At 50.3% G+C, this 24,550-nt stretch overlaps 1 protein-coding gene across 4 annotated transcripts in view; it reads left to right on the top strand.

The window, feature by feature from the left end:
- The window catches only part of EGFLAM (EGF like, fibronectin type III and laminin G domains), a 148,112-nt gene extending 131,895 nt beyond the window's left edge, over positions 1-16,217 (top strand). For 3 of the 4 annotated variants that reach the window (XM_066378839.1, XM_066378830.1, XM_066378845.1), the window contains 5 exons: positions 1,027-1,105; positions 3,831-3,971; positions 9,649-9,732; positions 14,132-14,235; positions 15,030-16,217. In XM_066378839.1, the coding sequence (XP_066234936.1) occupies positions 1,027-1,105; positions 3,831-3,971; positions 9,649-9,732; positions 14,132-14,235; positions 15,030-15,184 (563 nt within the window). In that variant the 3' untranslated portion in view covers positions 15,185-16,217. Of the gene's footprint in view, positions 1-1,026; positions 1,106-3,830; positions 3,972-5,810; positions 6,513-9,648; positions 9,733-14,131; positions 14,236-15,029 lie in introns of those variants that run through there. The other variant, XM_066378855.1, reaches the window with a different exon arrangement.
- The last annotated feature ends 8,333 nt before the right edge of the window (positions 16,218-24,550 follow it).

Here is a 24,550-nt window from a genome sequence, read left to right as displayed (position 1 = left end):
ACTGTCTTTTTTGCACCAATCATGTATTTTTTTGTGAAACTCCAACTCATTTTATAAGCTCTCTCGCTTTGCACATTTCTTTGAAAATGAGACTTATTCTACCTTAATTCTTTACACTGCCATTTCTATATTTCTCTAAAGAGGAAGGAGATATGGCTGTTATCTCTTTGGCAGGAGTCTCCTACATTTCCCCCAGTTTTTGACACCAGATACAACAATATAACCTAATCTTGTGCTGACTCTGTAAAAGAAAGATTTCTCAGGAAAACAACGTGACAGCAAATTGAGGGGCAGGAAATACTCTTCTGAAGTCCCAGAAAGTGAAAAGTGGCTGAGGACCAGAAATGAGGGGGGCTCGTCTGGTTCATGGTCGATTGCTCTCTTAGCTGTATAATCTCAGGGAGCCCCTGGGTGATTTATACACCTCATTTCCTCTTCTATAAAATGAGAATGACCAACCCTCCCTTTCTCCAAAATCCCCGCTACTTCCTGAGCTTTTGGTGAAAGTGTTGTGAAATATGACACTGGAAGGTGATTTGTAAACTCGCCTCAATGGCCTCCTTTCTCCTCCTTGTGGTCACGGCTGAACGGGTTCAGGGGCAGACTGGCTTCAGGTACAGAAATTCCGGTGGGCTTTGTTGGGGGTATTGTGCTCTGCCTCCCTTGGAAAACGTCTAGGGTGGCCCCCAGCTGCTCCCAACATGGTCCAAGACCCGCTTATAGGCTCACAGGAATGACCAGGGGCATGGTTCAAGTGTCAGCGTATTGCAAGCCCTTCTCAGTAGTGCTGAGGGCATTCACCGTGACAGCCAGCCCCTGGGAGGGGACAGCAGGAGGACGCCAACTCCAGGCTGTCAGGCCAGGCAACTCCAAACCTGGCCAGGAGGAAGGCGCTGACACATTGTCAAACGCTACGATTCCAGGAACTGGCCTTCTTTGTATTTTTTTGCCGGGGGGGGGGGGGGGTGAGTGCTGGGATCATGAGAACCACACGCCACGTCACCTCCATTTTCTGTCCTGTCTCAGCTATCACGGAAACCATCGAGACGCCGCAGTTTATCGGCCGCAGTTACCTGACCTATGACAATCCAGACATCCTCAAGAGGTAATGAGTTCCAGCAGGCACCTCCCTGATCTCTCTAGGGGTGGATTTCTCAGTGCCTTCCCCAGGGCTTTGCTTTACTGTCTGTGCCAGAGGATGATTCTCAAAGAAGGCCGCTTAGACGTGGCCTCAGGGGAAAACAACCACACATCATAAATATACAAACTAGGACAAAACAAAACAAAAACAAATTAAAGTTGAAAAAGGCAGCCTTTCGGACAACCGAAACCCTCTCCCGGGAGCGTGCCAGCCGCGGGTTTTCCAGTCCTAACGACCCCAAAGCCAGGGTCACCAGCGATTCCCAGGGAGCTGCGTGCTGTCCCTGCCCGCGCTCTGCAGCTTGTCACGGAGGAGCCTGGTGCTCCTGCAGCTTGACAAACAGGTCCAAGTCCATGTCCTGCTTTGCACCTTCAGCAACAAAGGTCCACTATCCACCTCAGACTCTGTCCAGTTCAGTGAGAGGCTCTTTAGCTCTCTTCATGTGGATACAAGAACAAGGCCCAAGGAGATGCCTGGGTCACCACGGGGGCTGTTAATCCCTGGTGGCTGAGGCTCCAGCCCCTCGCTGGAGTCCCAGCTCCTGGTCTGGAATAGCTGGCGGACATGACCAGGGAAAGGCTGGCCCTGGCGAGACCTGCACCAATGGATGCTTGTCTTCAGTGCTTTCATTTTGCCTCTGCTCTCTTTCTTTTCCCTCCCCTAGTTCTTTACAGTCTGCACCCCCATCATACCGCCAGCACCAACCTCCAGGAATTGCCCTTCTTCTTCAGGCTGTTTCTTAACATACTAAGGCAAAGCTTTAAGCGGAAAACACCCAGTTTTTAGATGAAGGTTGGTGGCTTTTCAAGGAACAAAAGTGGTTGAGTGACATTTTCCTGGGGCATTGAATGAACAAATGTAACTCTAATCTCACATTGTATTGATCTTGGTGGTCTTGACCTTAAGCAGAATTGATTTCCAACCAAGACAGACCCTCTTCTTTCTTCAGCTCTTTCCTCCGCTGATGGAAGGGCCGGCCCCCAGTCCCCAGAAAGCAGGGACAGTGTGAGAGGGGTCCATGACTTGAGCTCCCTGGATGCTTAGAGAGTGGCACTGGTGGTTTGGTGGGAACAGGAGGCATGGGAATTGTGTGCGTGAAGCTACAGATAAAAGTCAAGTTCAGGATCTGTTTCAGTTAGAAGCCTTTGGCTGTAGGTAACAGAAAACTCAACTCAAGAATGTCTTAAATGTGAAGGGTATTTATTATTTCCTAGAACAGGTAGTCAGACTAGATCCTGGCTTAATTAATTCAGAGAATCAACTGTATTCTCAAAAACCCAAATCTCTTCGGTCTTTTTGCCTCGTTATCCTTGGCACGTTCTCCAGGGGTTGTGCCCTTCATGGTTACAGGGCAGCTATCCCTGAGACGCTCATAAGGCGGACATGAATCAGGGCAACATCCAGTGGAAGTGAAAAAACATTCTTTCTTGTGACTCCTTTTAAAAGGAAAAGAATCTTTCCTAGAATCTTCCTGATACATTTCCTCTATCTCATTGGGTAATAACGGGTCCCATGCCCATCCCTAAACCACTCACTGCAGGAGAAATGGAACCGTCATGACTAGCTTCTACCAATCAGTGTATCCAAGCCACGTGGGGGAAGGAAGGAGACGGGGAAAAGCAGGTCTCTAGGGAAGGAGGCCAGAGCTGGGCTGCTAGATTGCTCTGCACCTGGCCTGGGGGAGAAGTCGCCACCATGGACCCTGCCCCCCCTCCAGGCTGGAACCCTGCATGGGCCAGGCGGCCTTGGTCTCATCGTGTCTAGATCAGGCTCCAGAAAGCTTAGACAGAAGTCCCCTCCACTGTTCACTACTAAATGCATCTGCAGTTCCAGGTTAGTGGGACAAGTGACAGGAAAATAGAGGGAGACTTTTCCAACAGTGTCATAATAGTAGCAATATTAAAATTATGTTTATTCTTCCTCTTAGTTAAGGACCTTATAGTTACTCTTCTCTATACAACAGATGAAACTCTAGTCACTTAGTGAGACTGGGAACGTATTCCCAGGAATTGATAAGAGCACAAAAGCCTGTGGTCTTATTAGCAGCCATGGCTGCAGGATTGTGGCCGTGACCTGCCTGAGCACCCTCCCTTCTCAGCTTCTTGTTCCTCTCCACTCTGCCTTTGCCACAGCACCTTTAGGACCACTACCCTAGCAAGCCCCCTTCTGGTCTGACTCACCGCCTCCTGTCCAGTCCCTCCTCTGTCCTCAGGGACAGTCCCCACCAGTGCTGGCCATCCACAGCCACGATTATGGCCCAAAGAAGCTGTCAACTTGAACCTCTTGAAAATTAAGAACCCCACTTTGTGTTGGGGAATGGAGGACACTTTCCCGAGGACCCTTCAGTGGACAGACAGGGAAGAAAGAGGACTGGGGTGTATTTCGGGCACACAGCCTGAGACCATGGAATTGACCAGAGTCTTGTTGATCTGTGACTCATGGGGTACTCTCTCGTGGGGTGACACCACACCTGGGGACAGAGACACTGCTGCAGAGTGAACAGTCTAGGCTTAGACCATGTTGTGTGGCTCGTGGTTGTGATGCCAGCTCTAATCTGGGAGTAATGTCAGAAATGCTGGCCCATCCTCATCCTCCTACCTGGCTTCCCAGGCCTGGCAGACAAAGATGCAGACGTGAATATGGACAGACAGTGGCTAATTTGGTGTAATTGTTTGTGTATTTCTTCCAGGGTGTCAGGATCAAGATCAAACGTATTCATGAGGTTTAAGACGACTGCCAAAGATGGCTTGTTGATGTGGAGGGGGGACAGCCCCATGTCCAATAGTGACTTCATTTCCTTGGGCCTTCGAGATGGAGCCCTAGTGTTCAGGTAACCCCCTTCCCCACCCCCTCCCCACCCCACTAGCTGCCTTCAGCTTCATCTGGTAGGACCTGCCAAACAGAGTGATGCTACCTGCAGCTGCAGGCTTATTCGAGGCTCCAGGTTCCTCCTTTCAGCATCCAAATCTAGAGCAGTGGTCAGCCGTCCACAGCCTGAGGGCCGGATCTGGCCCACAACCCATTTTTGTTAGTGTTTTGTTGGATGACTGCCAGACTCATTTATGCATTGTCTGTGGCAGCCTCCCAGCTACGGTGGCACACCTGAGTAGTTTCACCAGGGACTGTATGGCAAAGCCTGACATGTTAACACCTGGCTCTTGACAGAACAATGTTATGACCCCTGTTGTCCTATGTTTCTGCTGTGTGCTCCCCACTTGCAAATTGGGGAGTGGTGGGAAGCTGAGCACACAGCTCAGTGCACCCCAGCTCCCGCAGAGCTGAAGGTCTTAAGTCAGGGGACATGGCTCCGGACTCTGACCTTGCTCCCCCTTAGCCCTGCAGCCCTGGGGAGGAGAGTGCCTGCCCTCCGGTCTCCCATGGCGAAGGGGAACAAAGCACAGGTTCATATCTCCGTAGATCCACCCAGTATTTAGGGTTTTGTAAATGTTTCTTGTGTGATACTGGTAAGGAAGTTCACAGAGTTCTTAACTCTGTGAAGTGAATGCAGACTTTTCTGTCAGATTTTTCAAATGAGTAGCTACAACACAGCCAAGGGGTCACTTGACGACAACTCCCCCACCCCCCGCCCCAGCATGGAAGGGAGCTGGCTTTCCGTAGGGCAGGGACTGGCTGGTGTAATGGGAGCCACCTCTCTGGGGAGCGTGACAGCCCCTCTTCACTGGAGGTTAGAAATAACTCGTCTGGACCAGTGATTCTCATAGTGTGGTCCCCGGACCCGCAGCATAACGCCACCTGGGAAATGCAGATTCTCAGGCCCCACCCCCGACCAGACAAACTCCAGGAGTGTGGCCAGCAATCTGTCTTCGCCCTTTCTCTGGGTGATTCCGATGCTCGCTGAGGTTTGAAACCTTGGCCCGGTCTCTAGACCGTCCGCTCCTTGGAGGCAGGAGTATCTTTGGCTTTCCCTTCTTTAATCCTCTCTCTGGTGTCTAAGTGCCCACTAAATGGCGTAGAATTCACTGGAACTGAAACAAGCAAAGGCAAGGTAGCGGAACTCCAGAGAGCATGAAGACCTCATTCTGGGCTTCTTTGGGTTGTACGCTGGGATTCCTGACAGCCAGAGTAGGATCATGGAAGTCTTTCCAATTTGAATAAAAAGCATTTTGAGAGTAAATGTCACTTATCCAAGCTCTCACTCGCCCCTAAATAGCAGAGCGTGCTGAGTGGCACGATCCCGTGACAACTGGGGACTCCTGAGAGATATGAGTGGATGGAGGTTGGTGGTTGACCTATGGGAGCAGTTCTCACCGTCTCCGCCCCTCCCCCACCCAGGCCCCAAGGTCAAACGTCAAGTTTTTCACACCCCGGTTTTGGGCTGGCTGCCGCGAAGCCATTTTCTTGTGGTTTTCCTGTGGTTAACCTCACCAAGGCCTCAAGTACTTGATTGTGCCCAGAAAAGGGAACTGAAGCAGTAGCTCGGCGGTGGGGGGGCAGCTTCCCCCTAAACCGCCAGCTGAAACCTACCCACTACCCCCCCCCCAGCAGACAAGGAAACTCGATCCGCTCAGGGCCACCTTGCAGCTCCCACCAGCCTCCCACTGCCGCTGGGCAGCCCCTCACGGGCCCCCCATCTTCTCATACCCCCAGGCACCTTTCTAACAACTCCACTCCATCCGGATGTTTTCTTACAGTTCCGTGTCTTTCTCAGGTTTCTGGAAATTGGCCCCACATTTTGTCTTAAGTCTGGAGCTCTGGCTGTGTTCTGTGTGGAGGACACATGGCCTAACCCCTCCTGCGCTGTCCCTGGGCCAGGGACCACAGCTGCTGTGCTGTCTTTCCTTCCTCTGAGCAGTCACTTCCCTTCATGAAACGCAGACATACGGATGCCCTGTGGCAGGCTGGGCATCGGACTCGGAGTGCAGCCCCGGGGTGTGGAAGCGGCAGCTCTGGCGGGCCAGCTGGGAGCTGGTTTCAGAGGTGGATTCAGGCCCACACCCACAGACCAATGGAGCAGGTCTCCTTGGGCACCAGAGTCTGATGAAAGACAATCTGGGACCACAGCCTGGGAAACGGGGTCTGAAGTGGTCAAAAGTGTGAGCTTCAGGGTCAGACAGGCTCGGTTCCCACGGCCACGTGACCTCCTACAAGTTACCAGACCTCCCTGTGAAAGGAAAGGGTTGAATGAGTTCATTCACTTAAAGGGCTTAGTGCGGAGCCTGGCAGAACTAGCTATTCGTGATAATGATTATCAAAATTATTTTCCTTGATCAAGTGTTTTCTGTGTTCTAAAAATCCCTACCTCAGATGAATAACAAGTATGGAAGTTAGCACAATATAACTGCTTCATAAAATGTAGCCATTATTATTATTACTGTTAGAAAGACATAGGTCCCGCCTTCAAGCAGCTTACATAAGTGGAGCCTAGGGAGTGAACTGGTCTACTGGGTAGAAAAACCATTTTTGAGGTTTTGGTGTTTGACACAGTTTCAAAACAAACGGTAGAAAACCTAAGATAAAATATATTCTCAACTTTCTTGACTTTTTATCTTCATCTTAATGCTGGTCCTTAGGCAAATTTAGAGCTCAAAGCCCTGCTGGCAGAGAATAAGGAAGAGCAATGGAACTCTAAAAACCTTATTTGTGGTTTTTATACAAGATTAAGAAGGGAAAGGAACCCACGGGCTCAGCGAAGAGCGTGGTGTTCCGTTTTTGTTTTGTTTCATTTTGTTTCATCATATGTGGGGCGTAGGACCCAGTGAGCAGGTTTTGTGAAACTCACTGGACTGACAGTCTTTCCCACTAATTTTCCATGCAACCTCGATAACATTTTCCTGCAACAGAGAAAGGGACACGCTCTGACACTGGCCAGCTGTCCTGGGCTGCAGCACCAGTGTCACCCCATGGAGACAGCCACCTGGTTTCCCCAAAGCTTCACCTGGTGGCGTTCCCTAAAGGCTCACCTTGGCACTCAGCCTCACGACCTCTCGTGCTCGCTGAGTTCAGTAGGGTAACTCCCATCGGGGTAACTGGTTCATGCTAACCAGAGTCATAAGACATCGAGAGCGACACCAGACATGCCTTCAATTTGTTCATTTTCTCACTCATTCCTGTGTGCGGGATTCCTGTCTCCTAGCCTCCCTGTCGACACCCCGATCACCTTCTGACTCTCTGCACAAACAGGAGCGTCATCGGGCTGCAGGACAGCCTTTGTCCAAACACAGCTCACAAGGTTTCCATTCCCTGGATTCTAATCGTGTTCCAGTCGGGCATCCCCGCAGTTATGCCTGGGTCACCTCTGTTCTGAGACCGGGTGTTCCTGACCTTGCTGGTTCCATTCTTGCAGCCTGTTGGTTTACACTCAGACATGACTTCTCTCCCAGCAGAGGCCTGGCAGTCGAACTCTCGGTGGCACCTTTCTCCTTGCTGCTGGATCCTGAGGATGTTGTCCACCCTGTGCGCCAGCTATGTTGGTACTTGGGGTGGTGGGACTGTCTGACTTCAACTACGTGCTACACTCTTTACATCTGGGACCTTACTTAATATTCGCCACGCTCCTTCAGGGAAGGTGTGATTACCCCCATGTCACAGATGACGAACCCTACTTAGGCTCACAGAGCATCAAGCACATAGCCCAAGGTCACCAAGCTCATCCTTGGCAATGGTGGAAATCAGGGCGGGTTCATCTGGGTGCCCGCTGCCTCTCACAGAAGCCACACGTGGTCATCCAGCTGGTCATCCAGCTACGTGTCCACCAGCAGCTCTTAGCCCGTCTTCATCATCACTCATTTCTTCAACAAGCCTTTGACACTAAATAATGTAACCTGCAAATTCCACCTCCAGGTTGCTTCCTACAAAGAGACACTCGATGTGGGAAAATTCATTGGAAAACAGTGGATTTTTCAGGGTCTGAGTCACAGCTCTGTCTCAGAGTTTGTCCAGTCACCCAAGTTCTGTTCTTGGTTAAATGCCGATGGGCAGTATGACTCTTCCGAGCCTCTGTTGTGAAACAAAGGACCCACGAGCCTCCCGGGGGGGGGGGGGGAGGCAGGTGCTTTCTGTTCCTGCTCTTTGCTGTGGCCACTGAGAGCACGCAGGAGCTTGGGACCCAGTCCAGGCTTCCTCCTGCCCGTTTTCTGGCCAGAGAAGGGACATGTCCTCTCACAAGATGAGGAGAGAGCTGTCCCAGGTAGAACACATTTTCCTCCAAAAGCAGGATTACTTAGGCTTTATTATATTATCGCGGGGAAGTCTAGGCAGTTGGCCCAGTGCCTGGCCTGGAGTAGTCACTCACTAAATATTTGTTGAATTGAATTGAGTTAGAATAATTGAATGAGCGCTGGACTAAGGGACATAGTCCTCTCTGGTAAACAACACATGCTTATCCTCTGACACCCTTAGGGTATGGGCATCTGGGAACTGAAAGAGAAACTAGAAAGCTACTGCGTGGATCAGATAGCAGAGGAAATGGGAGTGGGGAGTGAGACACCAGGTTTTAGTTGTATACATTAGCTTTGGGATTTTAGGCAAATTCCTTTCATCTCTTTGGGGCTCAGCCTACTCTTCAATGTTCTGTTTTATTTTACTTCCTAAAGTGAAAACAGATGTATTAGTTTCCAAGGGCTGCCATAACGAATTATCACAGACTGGGTGGTTTGAAACAATAGAAATTCTTTCTCTCGCATTTCGGGAGGTTCTGAGTCTGACGTGCAGGCGTCGGCAGGGTTGGGTCTTCTGGGGGCTGCTCCGTGCCCCTCCTCGGTTCTGGCGGCTGCCAGCAGTCCTTGGCACCCCTTGGCTTGGGGCCATGTCACTCCACTCTGTCTTCATCTTCACCGGGCATTTTCCCCCATGTGTCTGTGTCCAAATGTCCTTTTCTTATGAGCACACCAGTAATATAGGATTCAGGGCTGTCCCAATCCGGTAAGACCTCATTTTAACTAATGACACCTGCAAAGACCCTATTCCCAATGAAGGTCTCAGTCCGAGTTTCCGGGTGGACATGAATCTTGGGGGCGGGGGAACGGTATTCAGCTGAGTATTAACACGTTACACGTAGAAAGCCCTTTCTGGTCCTATGCTTCTGTACACGGACCTGAAAATCATCAGCCTTCAGTGGAATAAGCCAGCCGCAGAGAGACCAGTGCTGTACGGGTGTCTAGAGTGGTCGGATTCATAAGGTAGAAAGCAGGATGGTGGTTGCTGAGGCTGAAGGGTTGTAGGAGTACAGAGTTTCAGTTTTGCAAGAGAAAAAGGGTTCTGGAGATGGCTTGTACAACAGCGTGAGGCTATTCAACACTACTGAGCTATACCCATAAACATGATTATGCCATTAGGTTGTATGTTGTTATGCGTGATTTAGCCACAATTTAAAACATTTTTGATCATTCCTGACCTAGCTTGGAAAGCTAGTGTGTAACATGGTTTTCCTTTGTGCTGAGGAAACTAGTTCTGAGTTCCATGGGCCTTCTGCAGTGAGATGCACCTGTGCCTGTCTGCCCGTGCTCATGGCGTTGTTCTGTTGTCCTATTCTTCCCCGACACCGTTAGCTATAACCTGGGCAGTGGCGTGGCTTCCATCATGGTGAACGGCTCCTTCAATGACGGCCGGTGGCACCGGGTCAAGGCTGTGCGGTGAGTACCTACCGCAGCGTGGGACAGAGCTGGAGCCCGGCAGGGGAGGGAGGTGCCCTCCACATCCGTTTAGTCCTGTTTCCTCTTCCTGGCATCCCTTCCTCCCGATTCGGGACATTAAGGACGTTCTGCTGCCAACTCCCACCTGTGCCCTTGACTGACACTAACAGACCTGAGAGGCTGAACTCCCACATCTTCACTCAACGGTGGCTTTCTGGAGAAATAACTTTCTGATGGCTAACCTGGAAGAAGGCCTTGTTATTTAGTGAGATCTGGATCTCTCTAGTGAGATGAGATTTCAGGGCGTGTGGACTTTGAGGAATGCTTCAAATCTCATTATGTAGGTAATTGTCCACTTTTCCTTTGACATCACGTTACCTGAACCTGCAAAGCCATGTGTACCATGTCCCTATTATGTGTCACCCCTCTCACAAAAGTCACTCTCCTGACTGCTAGTTAACTCTGGGTGAATCACTCCCTTACATTATAGTTCTGCTACCTATGTCCATATCCCTAACAATATGTCTATATTGAGATACCACATAGCAGGCCTAGACTTAGCCTGGACGAAGGCCTCTCAATCCTGCCATGTTAGAAGAAGTTTGCAGAAGATGAGCTGAACAGAGACTTTTGATTTGGGTCCCCTGAGAATTTACCATACATAACCCTTTCTAGAGTGGTCGGCGCGTGAGGTCAGAAGTAAGGCTTGAGAAACATGTGGCTACCTCGCTTGGTTCCCTGCTCTGCAGACACACAGGCTGTGGTGGGACTAGCCATAGCTGGACCCCACTCTCTTGTCCACTGTGCCTGCCCGACACCCTAGGATGTGTGGGGAAATAGAGGCTGATCTGTGCCCGTCTGCTGCTCAGGTGCCTAGGAAGCCCTGAGAGAGTGATTTTGGTGACACCCCAGCTCTGAGTTGTTGAAAAAAGAACGGTCTCCCCTCAGTGAATATTTATAGGCTTAATCTAAAATATATTCTAGAACATAAGTTAAAATGCTCATACCCCAAACCAACTTCAAGAAATGTTAAACTGCGTGGCTTCTAAGTTCTTCATCTCTCTCTTACTCGTCTTTATAAGGGCTCACTCAGAAACATCCAAAGAAATAAAATACGTGACCATACCTGATCCCTGTCACTCTCATCCTGTGAGCACCCTGCTCTCAGTTTCCTTAAATAGAGAAAGTTGTTAGGACACTTGGACATTGTGGAAGGATTTTTAAACCCTCAAAATTGTTGTGGTCTGATGATGTGCATCAGCATACACATTGAGGGGGGTCCAGGCACTTCCTAGACATCTAAGGAAACAGATGTTGAGTGACTTGCCCAAGACCGTACAGCTGTGTGTGGGCAGAGTCAAGATCAGAATCACAGATCAAAGCTCTTACCACCCTACTCCGTGGTACAGCCCTCCCAGCCAAGGTTTCAGATGCTTTGGAGGGAATACTCCCTAATACTCCAGCAGAAGAAGTTCAGATGTCAGAGCATCGAGCCTGACACCATGAAGACGGTTTGCAGACATGGTCCTTAGTCTTGTTATCATTGCTATCTCCCGTAGCGGGCCTTAGGTTGCAGTGAGGGCTGAACAGAAGGAAGTGAGGCCAGGAACTGGGTAGTTGGGAGGATTCAAGCAGATAGTGTGAGCCACATTCCAGAGGGACAGACAGGCCTAGCTGGGATGGTACGACAGTTCTAAGCAGGACCTCATCGAGGCTATGGATAGCAAGTGTGGCAAACAGAGTTGAGTGGATAACTTAATTCTCTGCAGCAACTCCAGGGTCAGAGACAGGGCAAGCGATGCAGACATCTCCAAGGGGAGCCCTGCTTTTTGCACTGTCTTGCTCTGAGTAAACTTGGTCTTGCAGGCACTAATGCCAGCAGGAAAGAGAAAGCAAATTCTCATTTATTTAGCACTTTCAGGTTGCCAGGCACTTTACCTACTGTTACCTTAGCTAACAGTCATATTAACTTTTATGATCTTCATTGTATGAGTGAGAATGATGATACATTGATAACAGTAACAGCATACTCCTCCACCACTCTGTGCAGAGCAGGTATGTGTCAGGCGCCATGCTCTGTGCTTTGCATGCACATCACTGACCTCCAGAGTAGCCTTGGGAGATGGGCATAGTTATTCCCATTTCAGATGAGCAGTTAGAGCTCCACAAGTTTGCTCGTTCATTCCTCTACCACTGTGAGCACTATATATTCCAGACACATGGGAGACATCGTTGAATAATACAAGCACCCTTGCCTTGACAGTCCTAATGGGAAGCCATAGACCATCAGGAATAAACATTATGAGAGCATTCATTATTTATTAGATTTATTTTCAAATTTAAGATGCCATTGATTATAATGGACATAGCCTCATTTTAGAGATATAGAAAATGAAAATAAAATTCTTATAATTGATGACCTAATGTGGAAAAAAATGAATTTTTAGAATAATGCAGGGGAAAAGGCAGGTCAGACAAGGCAAGGTGTTGGGAGCATCGCCGATTGCAGCATTCTGGCATGAGATTCTAAACTAGCGTATCCAGACTGGGGAGGCAGTGTGTGGTCTCGGGGGGCGAGCAGAACAGGAGAAATGCCTCTAAAGCTAGTTGTTAGAAGAGTTCCTTTAAGAACTGAGGCTTGAGCAGTCAGATTTCTACCCTTTTGTCCCCCTCGCAAATACTAGTAGAGCCAAGAACCTCTGGAAGGTGAGTGAGGGGTTAAAAGCAGGAAGACTTAAGCATTTACTTGAGTTAACTTGAGGAGTTAAAGCCCACAGCCCTTTCCTACCCCATGTAGCTGGCACACCGCCCTTTCCCTACCCGTGGAAAAATAACAAAGTAGGGAAAAATAACAGTCAATTCACTGAACAAACATGAAAAGCAACTTGGAAGAAAGAGTCTCTGGAATGGGAGACACTGGGCCTAACTAAATACTGTAATAGACTACTGTATGTTGTACAAGTGAGGATGGGACCCCTGTGGCAGGTCCTATGTTGAATATTAAGAACTCCATAATTCTTTCTCCATAGTTGGGATTCCAGGATGCTGGCAGCCAGACTCAGTAAAAGGAGTAGGAAACCTTGGTGTCCCCCCAGGAAGTGACCGAGCCCGATCACAACAGCAAACCCATCTGGACACACAGCTGCCAGCCTGCTTCTCAAGAGCTCAGCACTCTGCTCTGAGGGGGCAGGCAGAGATCACAGGGCATTGAAAACTGTTCCCAGTGTCAAAGATGAGTGTCAGGACAAGCAAACATGAAAAGCAACTTGGAAGAAACAGAGGCAATGAGTGAAAAGAAAGATATAAATTTAAAAATTATTAGAAAGACAAGAGAGGTTATTAACCCAAGAAACAAGAACTTCGCAATAAAAAAAGGAGCATTAAAAGACCAATAAAGAACTCTTACGGGAAATAGGAAAGTGCAGCCTGGGTCGGTCCCCCACCCACCCACCCACCCACCAAGAGCTACAGAAGCAGACAGACTTTGATGAAGAGGGTCCATGGGGTTGGCTAGTCTGGGAAACCTGCAGAGCCCTTGCCACAGACACATGCCTCCACTCCCGGTGCCCTTGCCACAGATACCTGCCTCCACTCCCGGTGCCCTTGCCACAGATACCTGCCTCCACTCCCGGTGCCCTTGCCACAGATACCTGCCTCCACTCCCGGTGCCCTTGCCACAGATACCTGCCTCCACTCCCGGTGCTCAGAGTTACTTTCGGATGACTCTTTGCATCCTTTAAGTACTTCTGAGCCATTCTAGTCCTGCCATTCTTTGTCCTTCTCTAAAGTAATCCTCCACCTCCAAGAACTGCTCTATCAGTTTCCCCTTGTGCTTAGGATACCAGGTCACCAGTGAGTTCTGCTCCGGTTCCCTCTCACCATCAGGATAAATTCTAGCTAAGCTCCTTATGCCCGCCACCAGCAGCTTCCAGCTTCATCTGTCTCCACTCTGTGCCCACCTCCAGCGCTCTCCGCGCCCAGTCTGTGCCAACCCCTTGTCTTGTCTCTCTCTTCCTAGTGACTCCCTGTTGGCATTAGCTTCCTCCTTCGCTTGACCCACCCAGCCTTCAAAATGCGTCTCAGACAGAACCTCCTTGGAGAAGCTGCCCCCAACCCTCCCTCTGCCTCCTGTGTCATTCCACAGTGCCCTGGCATTCTTCTGCCGGAGAGCGGTGACAGTTGTCATTTGTAATGTGTTTGTTTTTTGTCTTCCTCAGTAGACCTGAAACTCCTGGGATTCATGAGTATGTTATTTGTTTTTTGGGTTTTTTTTTTTTTCATTTTTGCAGCTGTATCATTTAGCATAGCACCTGGTGCATAGTAGGTACATTAATACATTTTTACTGAAATTGAATTGAATAATTGAATGAAGCTCCAAACATGGTGGTGGCTTTTACAGGGATGGTCAATCAGGAAAGATAACTGTGGATGACTACGGGGCCAGAACAGGCAAATCGCCAGGCAGGATGAGGCAACTGAACATCAACGGAGCGCTGTACGTGGGTAAGTGACCTGGGACCAAGTCTGAAGAATGCTGGTGCCTTTTCATGTTACTCCTCCATTTGCCATGCAGGGGCCCCTTGGGGTCGGGCACTGCCCGGGGTCACCCAAATGCTTGGAAATAGGAAGCTGTCCAGGTAGTTCTTTCTCTCATTTTCTGAACTTCTGACTCATGGCTGAGGGGACAGGAAGCACTTAGATGTTTTTGTACTTTGGACTAATATGCCAGGAAAACCATGCTTTTCTTATTTATAGAACAGGAACCTGCTAAATATAGCTCCATAAATTCCCTCTGAGGAAGGAGGGTCTGTTCTCTGGCCCCTTTCGGAATTAGAATGAGTGGTATTTCTGTAAATAGCTAGGAACCTGCTAGTGCAGAAGCATATTCATGGAGAGATGTCTCTAACCAAGTATTTTCCAAATGCAAACTGAACTGAAAGCGTTCAGCATCACTGTGCTGCTTTCGGTTTAAGATGATCTCACCTCCGACTTTGTACTGCATATTATTGGCATTATACATTTCAAAATTTACCAGATCCTATTTGGTGGGAAGTGGCCAACTGGGTCAGAAATCACACAGGCGGTAGGTTTTTATAGCCACTGATTGTGTATCAGATTGAATTAAGTCACCCTGTTCCTTCAAGAGTACTTATAACTTAGATATGATATACGGAAGAGTTTGAGGGACCCACAGTCCTCTCTTGCCCTGTCGGCCAAGGGACGCCTTGGTCAGCACTCAGAGGTCCTAACGGGACATCGTCGCCTGGGCTCACCACCTCCCTCTGGCTTCCTGGCAGGTGGGATGAAGGAGATCGCCCTGCACACGAGCAGGCAGTTCCTGCGAGGCCTCGTGGGCTGCATCTCTCATTTCACTCTGTCCACTGATTACCACGTTTCCCTCGTGGAAGATGCCGCAGATGGGAAAAACATCAACACGTGTGGAGCCAAGTAACACCAGCTGGCCTTGCCCAAGGGACAGAGCCTTCTATCCTATCCTGAGAATCCAGGGGCCCCGAGACCCTGCCGATGCCAGACACAGAGGCGCGGGACCAGGGGTGTTTCTTGTCATCAAGGAGGAAGTACACCCTGCTGAGAAACTAGGACCGAGATGGGAGTCCCTGTGTGGCCTTCCCTGCTGACACTCTGGGCCAAACCCAGCGGAACCCTCTGTGTAGGAAGCACGGGACTTTGTCCACTGAATGGGTAGCAGCTGCCAGAGATCACACATCAAGGCCAATTCTAGAGCCTGTCCGTGGTCACTCAGTGACGGTGCTGTGACTCATAGTGTGCATCAAACAAAGAAAGCAAAGAGAGAGAGGCCCAGAGGGCAGCATTAAAATACTTCTCTACTTCCCTGACTCATGACACTTACTGACAGCAGAATGACTGGGTGACCTTGAACCTGGAATTTCTCACCCTGGCCCATGAATTATTAGGATTAACCCCTTCCACTCCTCACTGGCTGGTTCAATGTGCTCTGACTATTCCCTGGAAATAAGGTTGAACAGAGACTGAATGTAGAATCATAATTGTAATGCTGCCACCCTAAAGTTTACCTTTAGTGAGAAGTCCCTACGTTTTATAATGCTAATCTAAGAAAACGGGCACCCTGATTTTGTAGCTGTCCTTTTGTATGTGTCTATTTTTATAGCTGTAGATTGTCCACACAGTATAATTTTGCAAGTTTTGGGGTGGACGACCCTGAATTCTTTGCACAGTTCCTAAAAGTTTTCTCCCAAAGGAGACCTGTTGGGGCCCTTAGTGGCCGAAGTAAAGTAGGGTAGGTGACTCAGGGTGGGCATTCTCTTGGGGAGCTGACCATTTTCTTACTGTAAAAAGGAAATGACAGCTCCAGGAAGTGAATCGGAAGTTTCCAAAATAAGCAGGTTAAAAAGGGACATGTGTTACTGAGGGCCCATTTTTGTTTTAAGGGAGTGGGGTATATCTGTAGTAAACTTGAATAAAGGAGATAAAGAAGGCTAGAACTCATTCATCAGCCATTCATTCACTTGTGGAGGTGTGAGTGATCTGTGCAGAGACCTCGTCCTGAAACGAACGCTCAGACAGTTTCTGTAAGGCTGTGCTGCGGGGTTAGGAGCAGGGCTGCTTCTTTCTGAGCCATTACTATCCCTTTGCTATTCACGCACATGACGCTGGTGACAGCTGGCTCGCTGGCAGATCCCCATGACAGGACTCGCTCAGGGAACAGTGAGACACACGCTTGCCCCAGAGAGTAGGGAAATGCGATCCATCACGCAAGAGCCTATATTTAGTCCTAGTCATGACTCAACTCTTGTTTGTGTGGTGTCCATTCAGTGAAGACTGAGCTTTGGGCAAAGCACAGCTTTGGGCACATTAAGAATTCTATAAAATGAATAAATAAACTAGAGACATTCACCTTGTGCTTCAACCTTCTGCTGCTTATCTTTGGGACACTTTGATGACCAGGATCCTTCCTCCCAGAAGAATAATGGTAACAACAACAACCACGATAACAACTCATCCTCTCCTACATATGGCTTCTTTAATGTGTAGTTTGGAAGAAAGCCACATGATATAAAGTGGGTTTCACCACCTCACAAGCACCCTCACCTCACTACCTTTTCTTTAGGGCTGTGAGGGCCAGTGCTTCCCAAAATATAACAAGAGTTGCTTTCATAGCACATTTTGAATCAATTGCTTCCAGCCAAAAACATCATTGTGATTTTCGCGAAGTATCCAGCTGAGCTGAAGCCAGAAGAGCCATGTTTGTAGATGAGGTGCTCTTCTGTGCAAGCGTTATCCAGGGAAGCATGCTGGGACTCAGGGGTGTGGGCCCGGGGCTGTGTTGGAGTGGATGAGGATTCCGAATCACCAACTTGGGTGGAATGCTGAAGGGGTGAATGGAAGGGGAGGGGTGACAGACACCACGATGGAGTCAGGGCCGTAGAGATCTGGCTGGGGAGAGCCTCCACAGGACAGGAACCCAAGAGGAGCTGACCACTCAGGAGACTCAGGGTTGGAGAACAGGGTAAGAGACAGGACATCCCAAGCTAGTAGGAAGCGGGTCTCTTTGACCCGCTCAGTGACAAAAACCAGGAGATGTGGGATGAGTATACAGCACAGGGGGCTGTGAGGATAAACACTGTCCAAAAGCCAAGAGACTTGACCTGAGTCCAAAAGGTGGGAGAGCTCAGACGATCTGAGCCTAGGTGCGTGGGTTTCTGGTTTTGTCTCTGAGCATATCTGCCCTCTGTGTCTGCCGTAATGCCACGTGAGAGGCCACCACAAGACCCCCATGGCATACCAGTGTACGTGGCCACCTCTCACATGCTTGAGTGGTCAGCTTGGCAGCTTGGCTGATCTTGGCTAGGCTCGCCTAGGCATTGCTTCTGGTCTTGGCTGGACTTGTTCTCATGGGTAGCAGTTGGCTAATTTAGGATGGTCCCACGTGAGATAGTGAGGCGACTTGGGACCTGTGGAAGCCTGCCAGGTAAGAGCACTAGAGGGAACTCATAAGGCCTTGTGCAGCTGAGGATCAGAACTGCCACAGGTCACTTCTGTCACATCCTATTAGTCGAAGTGCATAGGTTTAAGAGATGAAAATGTAGACTGCCATCTATTGTCACCTGGCAAAGGGCAAAGAGGGTGAAAACGCAGGGCCATTAATGCCATGAACCCAAGTCATGTGCTGTTGGGAGAAGCGGTGCAAAAATCCTTCTGCAGGGACCCTTGGGAGCCGGACAGGGTCTGTAAAATTCTCAGGAGCTGGCTCAGCCGGTCCAGAGCCGATGGGGCAGCATTTGCCTTTCCTTCTGCCTCCTGGCTACCTCCCTGATCTCCCTCATCCTTTCCCCTGGTGTCTGCCACGTGGCATTGTCCTTATTCGGAGGAGGAGGACCTGGCAGAGGGAAGGGACCCTGGCGGACATTTGGGTAAGGGCTCTGCAGAGAGGTGTGCCAGAGAAGGCTGGCGGGCTCCTGGCACTGATCAGAGTCTGGGAGCAGCCAGGGAGCTCGGAGCTCCACACAGTCCCTGCCCTGCCCAGGAAGGAGGTTGTGAGGCCTGGGTTCCTGAAAAGCTCTGATACCACCATCAGGATCCGAGAAAATTCCCCAGAACTCCCCCCACCCCCGTGCGCTAAGCAAGGTTGGCCAGAGGGTGGGGTAAAGGGAAGGGACTGTGCTTGCTTTTCCTATTAAAACCGACGTCCAGGGCCCCATATGTTTCCTCCTAGCCCATTTCTGGGAGTTCTCCCACGGAAGTCTGCGGGGTCTTCCTCGTCCCTACACCGGCCCCGGGGCGGAGGAGCGCAGCCGGACGGCAGGACTGCGGGCAGCGCTGCGATCCCCGCCCCCTTGTTTGCCTTTCATTTCCGGAGCCGGCCCGCTCGGCCTCCCTCGGTCCAACACAAACAGGCCGCCGCTGTCCCTGCAGCCCGACCGGCCCGGCCCGGCCGAGTGGCTGCTGCTTTCCTTCCCACTTTCCGCCCCGACCCCACCCCCCGCCTCCCCGGAGTGGGAGGAAGGAGCTCGGAAACGTGCCCGGAGCTGGCAGGGAGCGCTTTCCACTTGGAGGAAACGCTGCATTTTTCACCTTTAACCTAGAAAAATATGGTTCTCAGAAAGCTTGTTTTTAGCACCGCGAGTTCCCAAAGGAAGAAGGGTGGGAGTAGGAGGGGCTCGCAGCCCCTCTCCGGCTCTGACAGCCAGCCCTGGGCCCTAGAAGGCTGCCGTTTCCCGGGAGGGAAACCCTCTCGGGGGACAGCCTGCAGGGGCCCAGCGTTGGGGCAATAAAGGCGGAAAACTCCAGCTCCAAGCGAAGAGGCTTGAAGACCTCCGGAGGAGCCTGGACAGAGCAGGAGCTGCTCCATCTCCATCCCCTGTCTGGCCTCCGCAGCCAGGCCTGTCCAGGAGCGCGCAGGGGCTGCCCTTGAGGTGGGGAAGGGCGCAAAGGTGTGCCCTGTGCCAGCCTAGGCCCTTAGCTGAGAAGGGGCGTGGGAAGCTTATCAAAGGCAGGAAAAGGCCCCAGGACCAGCACGAAGGGGCCTGGGGAGGAGGGGGCTGCAAGCCTCAAATCCCAATTCGGGCTGCTGGGCCCCGCCCTCAGAGGTGGTTCGAGAGATGCAGAGCGGTCATTCATCTGTGTCTCAAGCACAAGGCCAGGGCACACACTACACACAGAAGGGAAAGAGAATCAGCCCTGCCTTGGCCTTGCTTGGGTGTTAAGTCCACGGTTTGATGGCACTGAAGCTGGTGGGCCTTGGTAACAGGTCATCCTTAGAAAGGTCCAGCTCACAGGTGGTTGTATTCAGGAAGAAAAATGACTAATCCACTCAGCACATGGGCCGGCTCATGGGATAGGCCCTGTGAGTAACTAACTGCACTTCAACCTCATGGTCAAAGAATGTTCTTAATAACTGTCGGCCTTTGATGAGGGCCCGAGCAGATGGGCATGGCCTGTTTGACTTGGGAAGACAGAGGTTAGCCAGAAAAACACCTGGCAATGTGCCATGGTGCCACCACAAGGACACAACCATGAGGCTCCACTGGGGAGCTTCTCTCCTGTTACCTCTCCCTTCGAATGCAGCCTGCCCAAGTACCCAGGATTGCTCGGTGGCGTGCTGGGGCTCCCTCAGGTGAGCGGTCATGGGCAGGGTAGCCCTGTGGGTGCAGGTGTCAGGGCACAGGCCGGGTGCTCATCACAGCACCAGGTCTCCCTTCTTCCAAAGTTCTGCTGCAAGGAGTGTAGGTTGGACAAGCCGGAAAGCCGAGGCCAGAGCCATGCCTTCAGAGGGCAGCTCAGGGTCCCCCCGACAGTCAGTGAGTTCTGTGTTTGGTCTCTCTCCTTCTCTCCTCCCCCCCCCCCCCCCCCCCCCCGCACAGTAACGTCCAGAGCTCAGGGGAACTGTCGCAAGGTATTTCGAGGCAGCGGCCTGCTCCCCTGGGCCCTGCCTAGCCCTGGCCACACCAGATCGGAGGAGCAGGGCAGGCCACTCCCTTTCTCTCCTCTTCCCGCCTGCCCTCTCAGAGACGTCTCTGTCCTAGAAAGTGTGTGGCTCCCAGGATTACTTTTTTTCCTGGAAAGACGTGAGAGGAACACTGTGTCTCAGCATTTGGGATGAGGTTGCTCCTTTTCTATTTGTGTATCTTTGTCTCTCTGACTTGCTCAAGTTCCAAATGGTTTACAAAGGCACAGAGCTCTCCCAACATGTGGTATAGCCTCCGCTAAGGTCCCAGCTGCCCAGCTCCCAGCCAGGGCCCAGCCTGGGACTATGGCCTCCTTGGACAGCCTCGTCCTACTAGTATGGAGGGGCTGCAGCTCTGACTTGGCTGAAAAACCACTTGGATTGGAATGTCTCTGAGAAGGAAGGCCAGGGAGGCTCAAGAAATTTGCTCATATTATATACTTATGTTGAAACAAAAGGAACAGGCACCAGGCCAGGGGATTAGCTGCAGAAAGCCCTATTAGGAAACTGGTGGAAGGGAAGGCAAGCAGAAGCAAAGGAACAGGCAGACCCACAGCGTGGAGGAAAGGCATGTGGTTACAAGGCCTGCTGCGCGGTCTCACTCAGCAACGTATATTAATACGTTAATAATATGTATATATGAAAACTCACACATTCACATAGGAATATATGTCTGAAAGGAAAAGCAGTAAAATGTTAAAAATAGCTAATGCCCTTTAAGAAGATAATGTGATTTTCTTTTTTATCTTTTTTCTAGTTTTTCTTCAGTGAACCTGTAGTATCTATTGTATTTTGTTTATTTGTTTTTGTTTTGTATTTTTCTGAAGTGAGAAGCTGGGAGGTAGAGAGACAGACCCCCACATGCGCCCGACTGGGATCCACCCGGCATGCCACTAGGGGGCAATGCTCTACCCATCTGGGCCTTTGCTCCATTGCAACCAGAGCCATTCTAGTGCCTGAGGGGGAGGCCATGGAGCCATCCTCAGCACCTGGGCCAACTTTGCTCCAATGGAGCCCTGGCTGCAGGATGGGAAGAGACAGAGAGAAAAGAGAGGGGGAGGGGTGGAGAAGCAGATGAGCGCTTCCCCTGTGTGCCTTGGCCGGGAATCAAACCCAAGACTTCTACACACCGGGCTGATGCTCTACCACTGAGCCAGCTGGCCAGGGCCAATATCTATTGTTTTGTTCACTCAAAATATCACCTCTTTTAAGCCCTGGCTGGATAGCTCAGTTGGAGCATCATCCTAGAGCAGGGGTCCCCAAACTACAGCCCGTGGGCCGCATGCGGCCCCCTGAGGCCATTTATCCGGCCCCTGCTGCACTTCCAGAAGGGGCACCTCTTTCATTGGTGGTCAGTGAGAGGAGCACATTGACCATCTCATTAGCCAAAAGCAGGCCCATAGTTCCCATTGAAATACTGGTTAGTTTGTTGATTTAAATTTACTTGTTCTTTATTTTAAATATTGGATTTGTTCCCATTTTGGTTTTTTACTTTAAAATAAGATATGTGCAGTGAGCATAGGGATTTGTTCATAGTTTTTTTTTATAGTCCGGCCTTCCAACGGTCTGAGGGACAGTGAACTGGCCCCCTGTGTAAAAAGTTTGGGGACCCTATTCTAGAGAGAAGTTGCTGGTTCAATTCCCCAGTCAGGGTACATACAAGAGCAGCTTGATGTTTCTGTATCTCTTTCTTTCTCTCTCTCCCTGCCGCTCAAAAAAAAAAAAAAAAAAAAATCACCTTTCTTCTTTTGGAGGACTGGTCCTTCTCCAATTCTAATACATGGTTCTTACGTCTACAACCTCTGCCAAGCCACATGACCATACCAGCATGTGACCCAGGCTGGCCAATCAGAGCCCCCAGTGGAAGCTGGGAGGCTGTTCCCACCTCTGACTGTAAGTCTGTAAGCTTGGAGGAGCCTGGAACCATGGGCCAGCTCTTTGGAGACACCTGGCCAGAAAGAAGCAAGTTTTAAATATGAAGAGACAGGCATTCTTTCTAGGAGGTGTGTGCCCTGCTAAAGGGACCAGGGCTTACCTATCCACACAGGAGATGCCTGAGAGTCAGGCAAGGGTGGCCTCCCAGAGGAGCAGGTAGCAATTGGGGACAGAAATGGATCACTTGGTCATGCCAATAGACACTTGGAAGGATACAGAGAACTTTACCCAGGAGAATGAAAATTTCAAAGTAGGGCAGAGGAGAGGAGGGCGGTTGTAGCCGGGGGTAGGAGAAGGGCTCTAACTTGTTGTCACCTCAGATAAAGCCCATTCATCCCCTATCTGCCTTATTTTTGTCAGGGAGCTAAGAAGATGAAGGCAGATTTTCCTGTGGGCGACCACAGGGTAGCTGCATTGCTGAGGAAACAGCTGGGTTAGGCTTGCTTGCTTGCACTTCGCATGATTAGCACGTGAGCACATAGGAAAGGCTTCCACTCAGGGTGGACTGGGATTCGCTTGCCCGCCACTGGGAGGGGCCATTTTGCTGTTGCTGTTTGCCTGCTGCTGTGAGAAGTGATCGCCCTGCCGGTTTGCTCACCTGTCTCTGCGAGCCTCCAATAAACGGGAGGGAACGGCCCCACTGCTCCCTGGCTCCGCAGTTCCTCTGCCATCTGCCCAGATCCAGTGTGGACCTGCCTGGCCTCCTTGAACATAGCCTTAGGGCCCAGGCCCAGGGAGGAGCTGCCTCGACCACCACAGGGAGCCACAAGCTGGATGGACCCCCTTTCTCTCCATAGCTGGAGACCTGCCCACAGGAGGCTCACCTCTGTGTGATATGATGCATTTCTAATACCCAGAGAAACACATTAAGCCACCCCCCTCCCAGCCCAAGACACAATTATTTCAGGAATATTTATCATGCACTTAAGACGAGAGATACAAATGCTATGCTCTATGGATGCAGGAGTAGTGATGGAGACATTGTTCAATTCCTTTTATCAATGCGTTGGATTTGTGCTAATGGCTGTGGAGAAGTGCGGGGTCCTGGGACGCCCGGGAAGGCTCTGGGCTGGCAGTGCTCAAACGGAGCCCTGACGACAGAAAGTGAAGAAAGGTAAGAGGATTGTGTCCGACCACGTGGGATCAGCTCCCGTGGTTCATCTCATGGGGCCTCTGGGTACTGGGGTGTGACCTGAGGTGCGTCTGAACTGGTATGAAGGCATTTACACCTGTAACGTGCGGAGCAGTCAGGTGTTGCTGGGATTTCTCGGGATAGAGGCTCATCTGTTCTGTTGGGAGCAATACTGACACTACCTGAAATTGTCACAAAACCTCCCTTTGGAAAAGTAGCTTATCGAGGAGAGGATGAGTAACATCTCTCCGGTCACTCAGGGAGTAAGTGGTGGCACTGGCCCTGAGGCAGGTCTGGCTGGGCAGCTCAGGTGAGGCCACAGCTGCCCTGCATGGGAACCTGCATCAGCTGCCACGGGTTAGGGAAGAAGCCCCAAGTGGTCATTTTTGAAAAGCTGACTCCAGGTCCATTTCTGAAGGGTGTGGTTGTCTACACTGGTAATTGGGTAATTTGTGACTAGGTGGGTCCATTTGTTAACACCCCACTTCTGGGCTCATCCAGCAGCTCTGGGGGAGAGGGGAGGGAGGGGTGCTAGCACTTCCAGCGATAGGAACACAGACAGACTGGTCCCCGCCTCTAAAGCTGAAACTGAAGCTGGCTCTTCAGCCCTGATAATTTGGCTGGGCTGTGAAGGGAAAAGAGATTACTTATGAGCCAAGGCTTGAAATTCCTTTTCACCTTTCAAATGTTGGGAGGCAGATAAGAATGAGGAGCGCAGGACTGCCCTCCCCCCTCACTGTGACGGGATGATCTCCATCCACCGCGTGGTTTTGATGATCAGAATCATCCTCAATAGTTTGTCTTGTCTCTTTAATCTGAGACTAATCACTCTGGGATAAAACCAGCTACAATTTAATCCCAGGTCAGGTCAAGCCTCTCTGGTTCTTGCAGACCTAATAAATATTTTTAATTCAATTTTGCTGTTAGTCATTCCACAGGAAGGACAATAGATTGAATTTATAGGTTATTCAAAGTGAATTCTTAGCTGTTCTATAAAGAACTTGAGTTTGTAAGCTAACATTTCAGTGTAACATAGAATAACATACATTTAAAAAGGATAATTCACACATTGTTTCTCTCCCCTAATTATGACATCATTCCTCTCTTTCTGACCTTTTCAAAGTTTCAGAGGTTTATGTTGTTATATGTTTTGGCTCAAGAATTCACCAGCTGGGAAACAAGTATGTGCTGAGATCTGTCCCTGAAGGACAGACCGTATGTGTGAGCTCTTCTACTCAGATACTAACAAAATTCATTTACAATTGGACTGCAAGTTCTTCAGGGTAAATCCAAGCCCCAATAGT

The sequence above is a fragment of the Saccopteryx leptura genome, chromosome 1 (genome assembly GCF_036850995.1).
Source record: "Saccopteryx leptura isolate mSacLep1 chromosome 1, mSacLep1_pri_phased_curated, whole genome shotgun sequence".
Classification (NCBI taxonomy): domain Eukaryota; kingdom Metazoa; phylum Chordata; class Mammalia; order Chiroptera; family Emballonuridae; genus Saccopteryx; species Saccopteryx leptura.
Note: the sequence above shows the minus strand (reverse complement) of the source record. Positions and strands in the feature narration are given on the sequence as shown.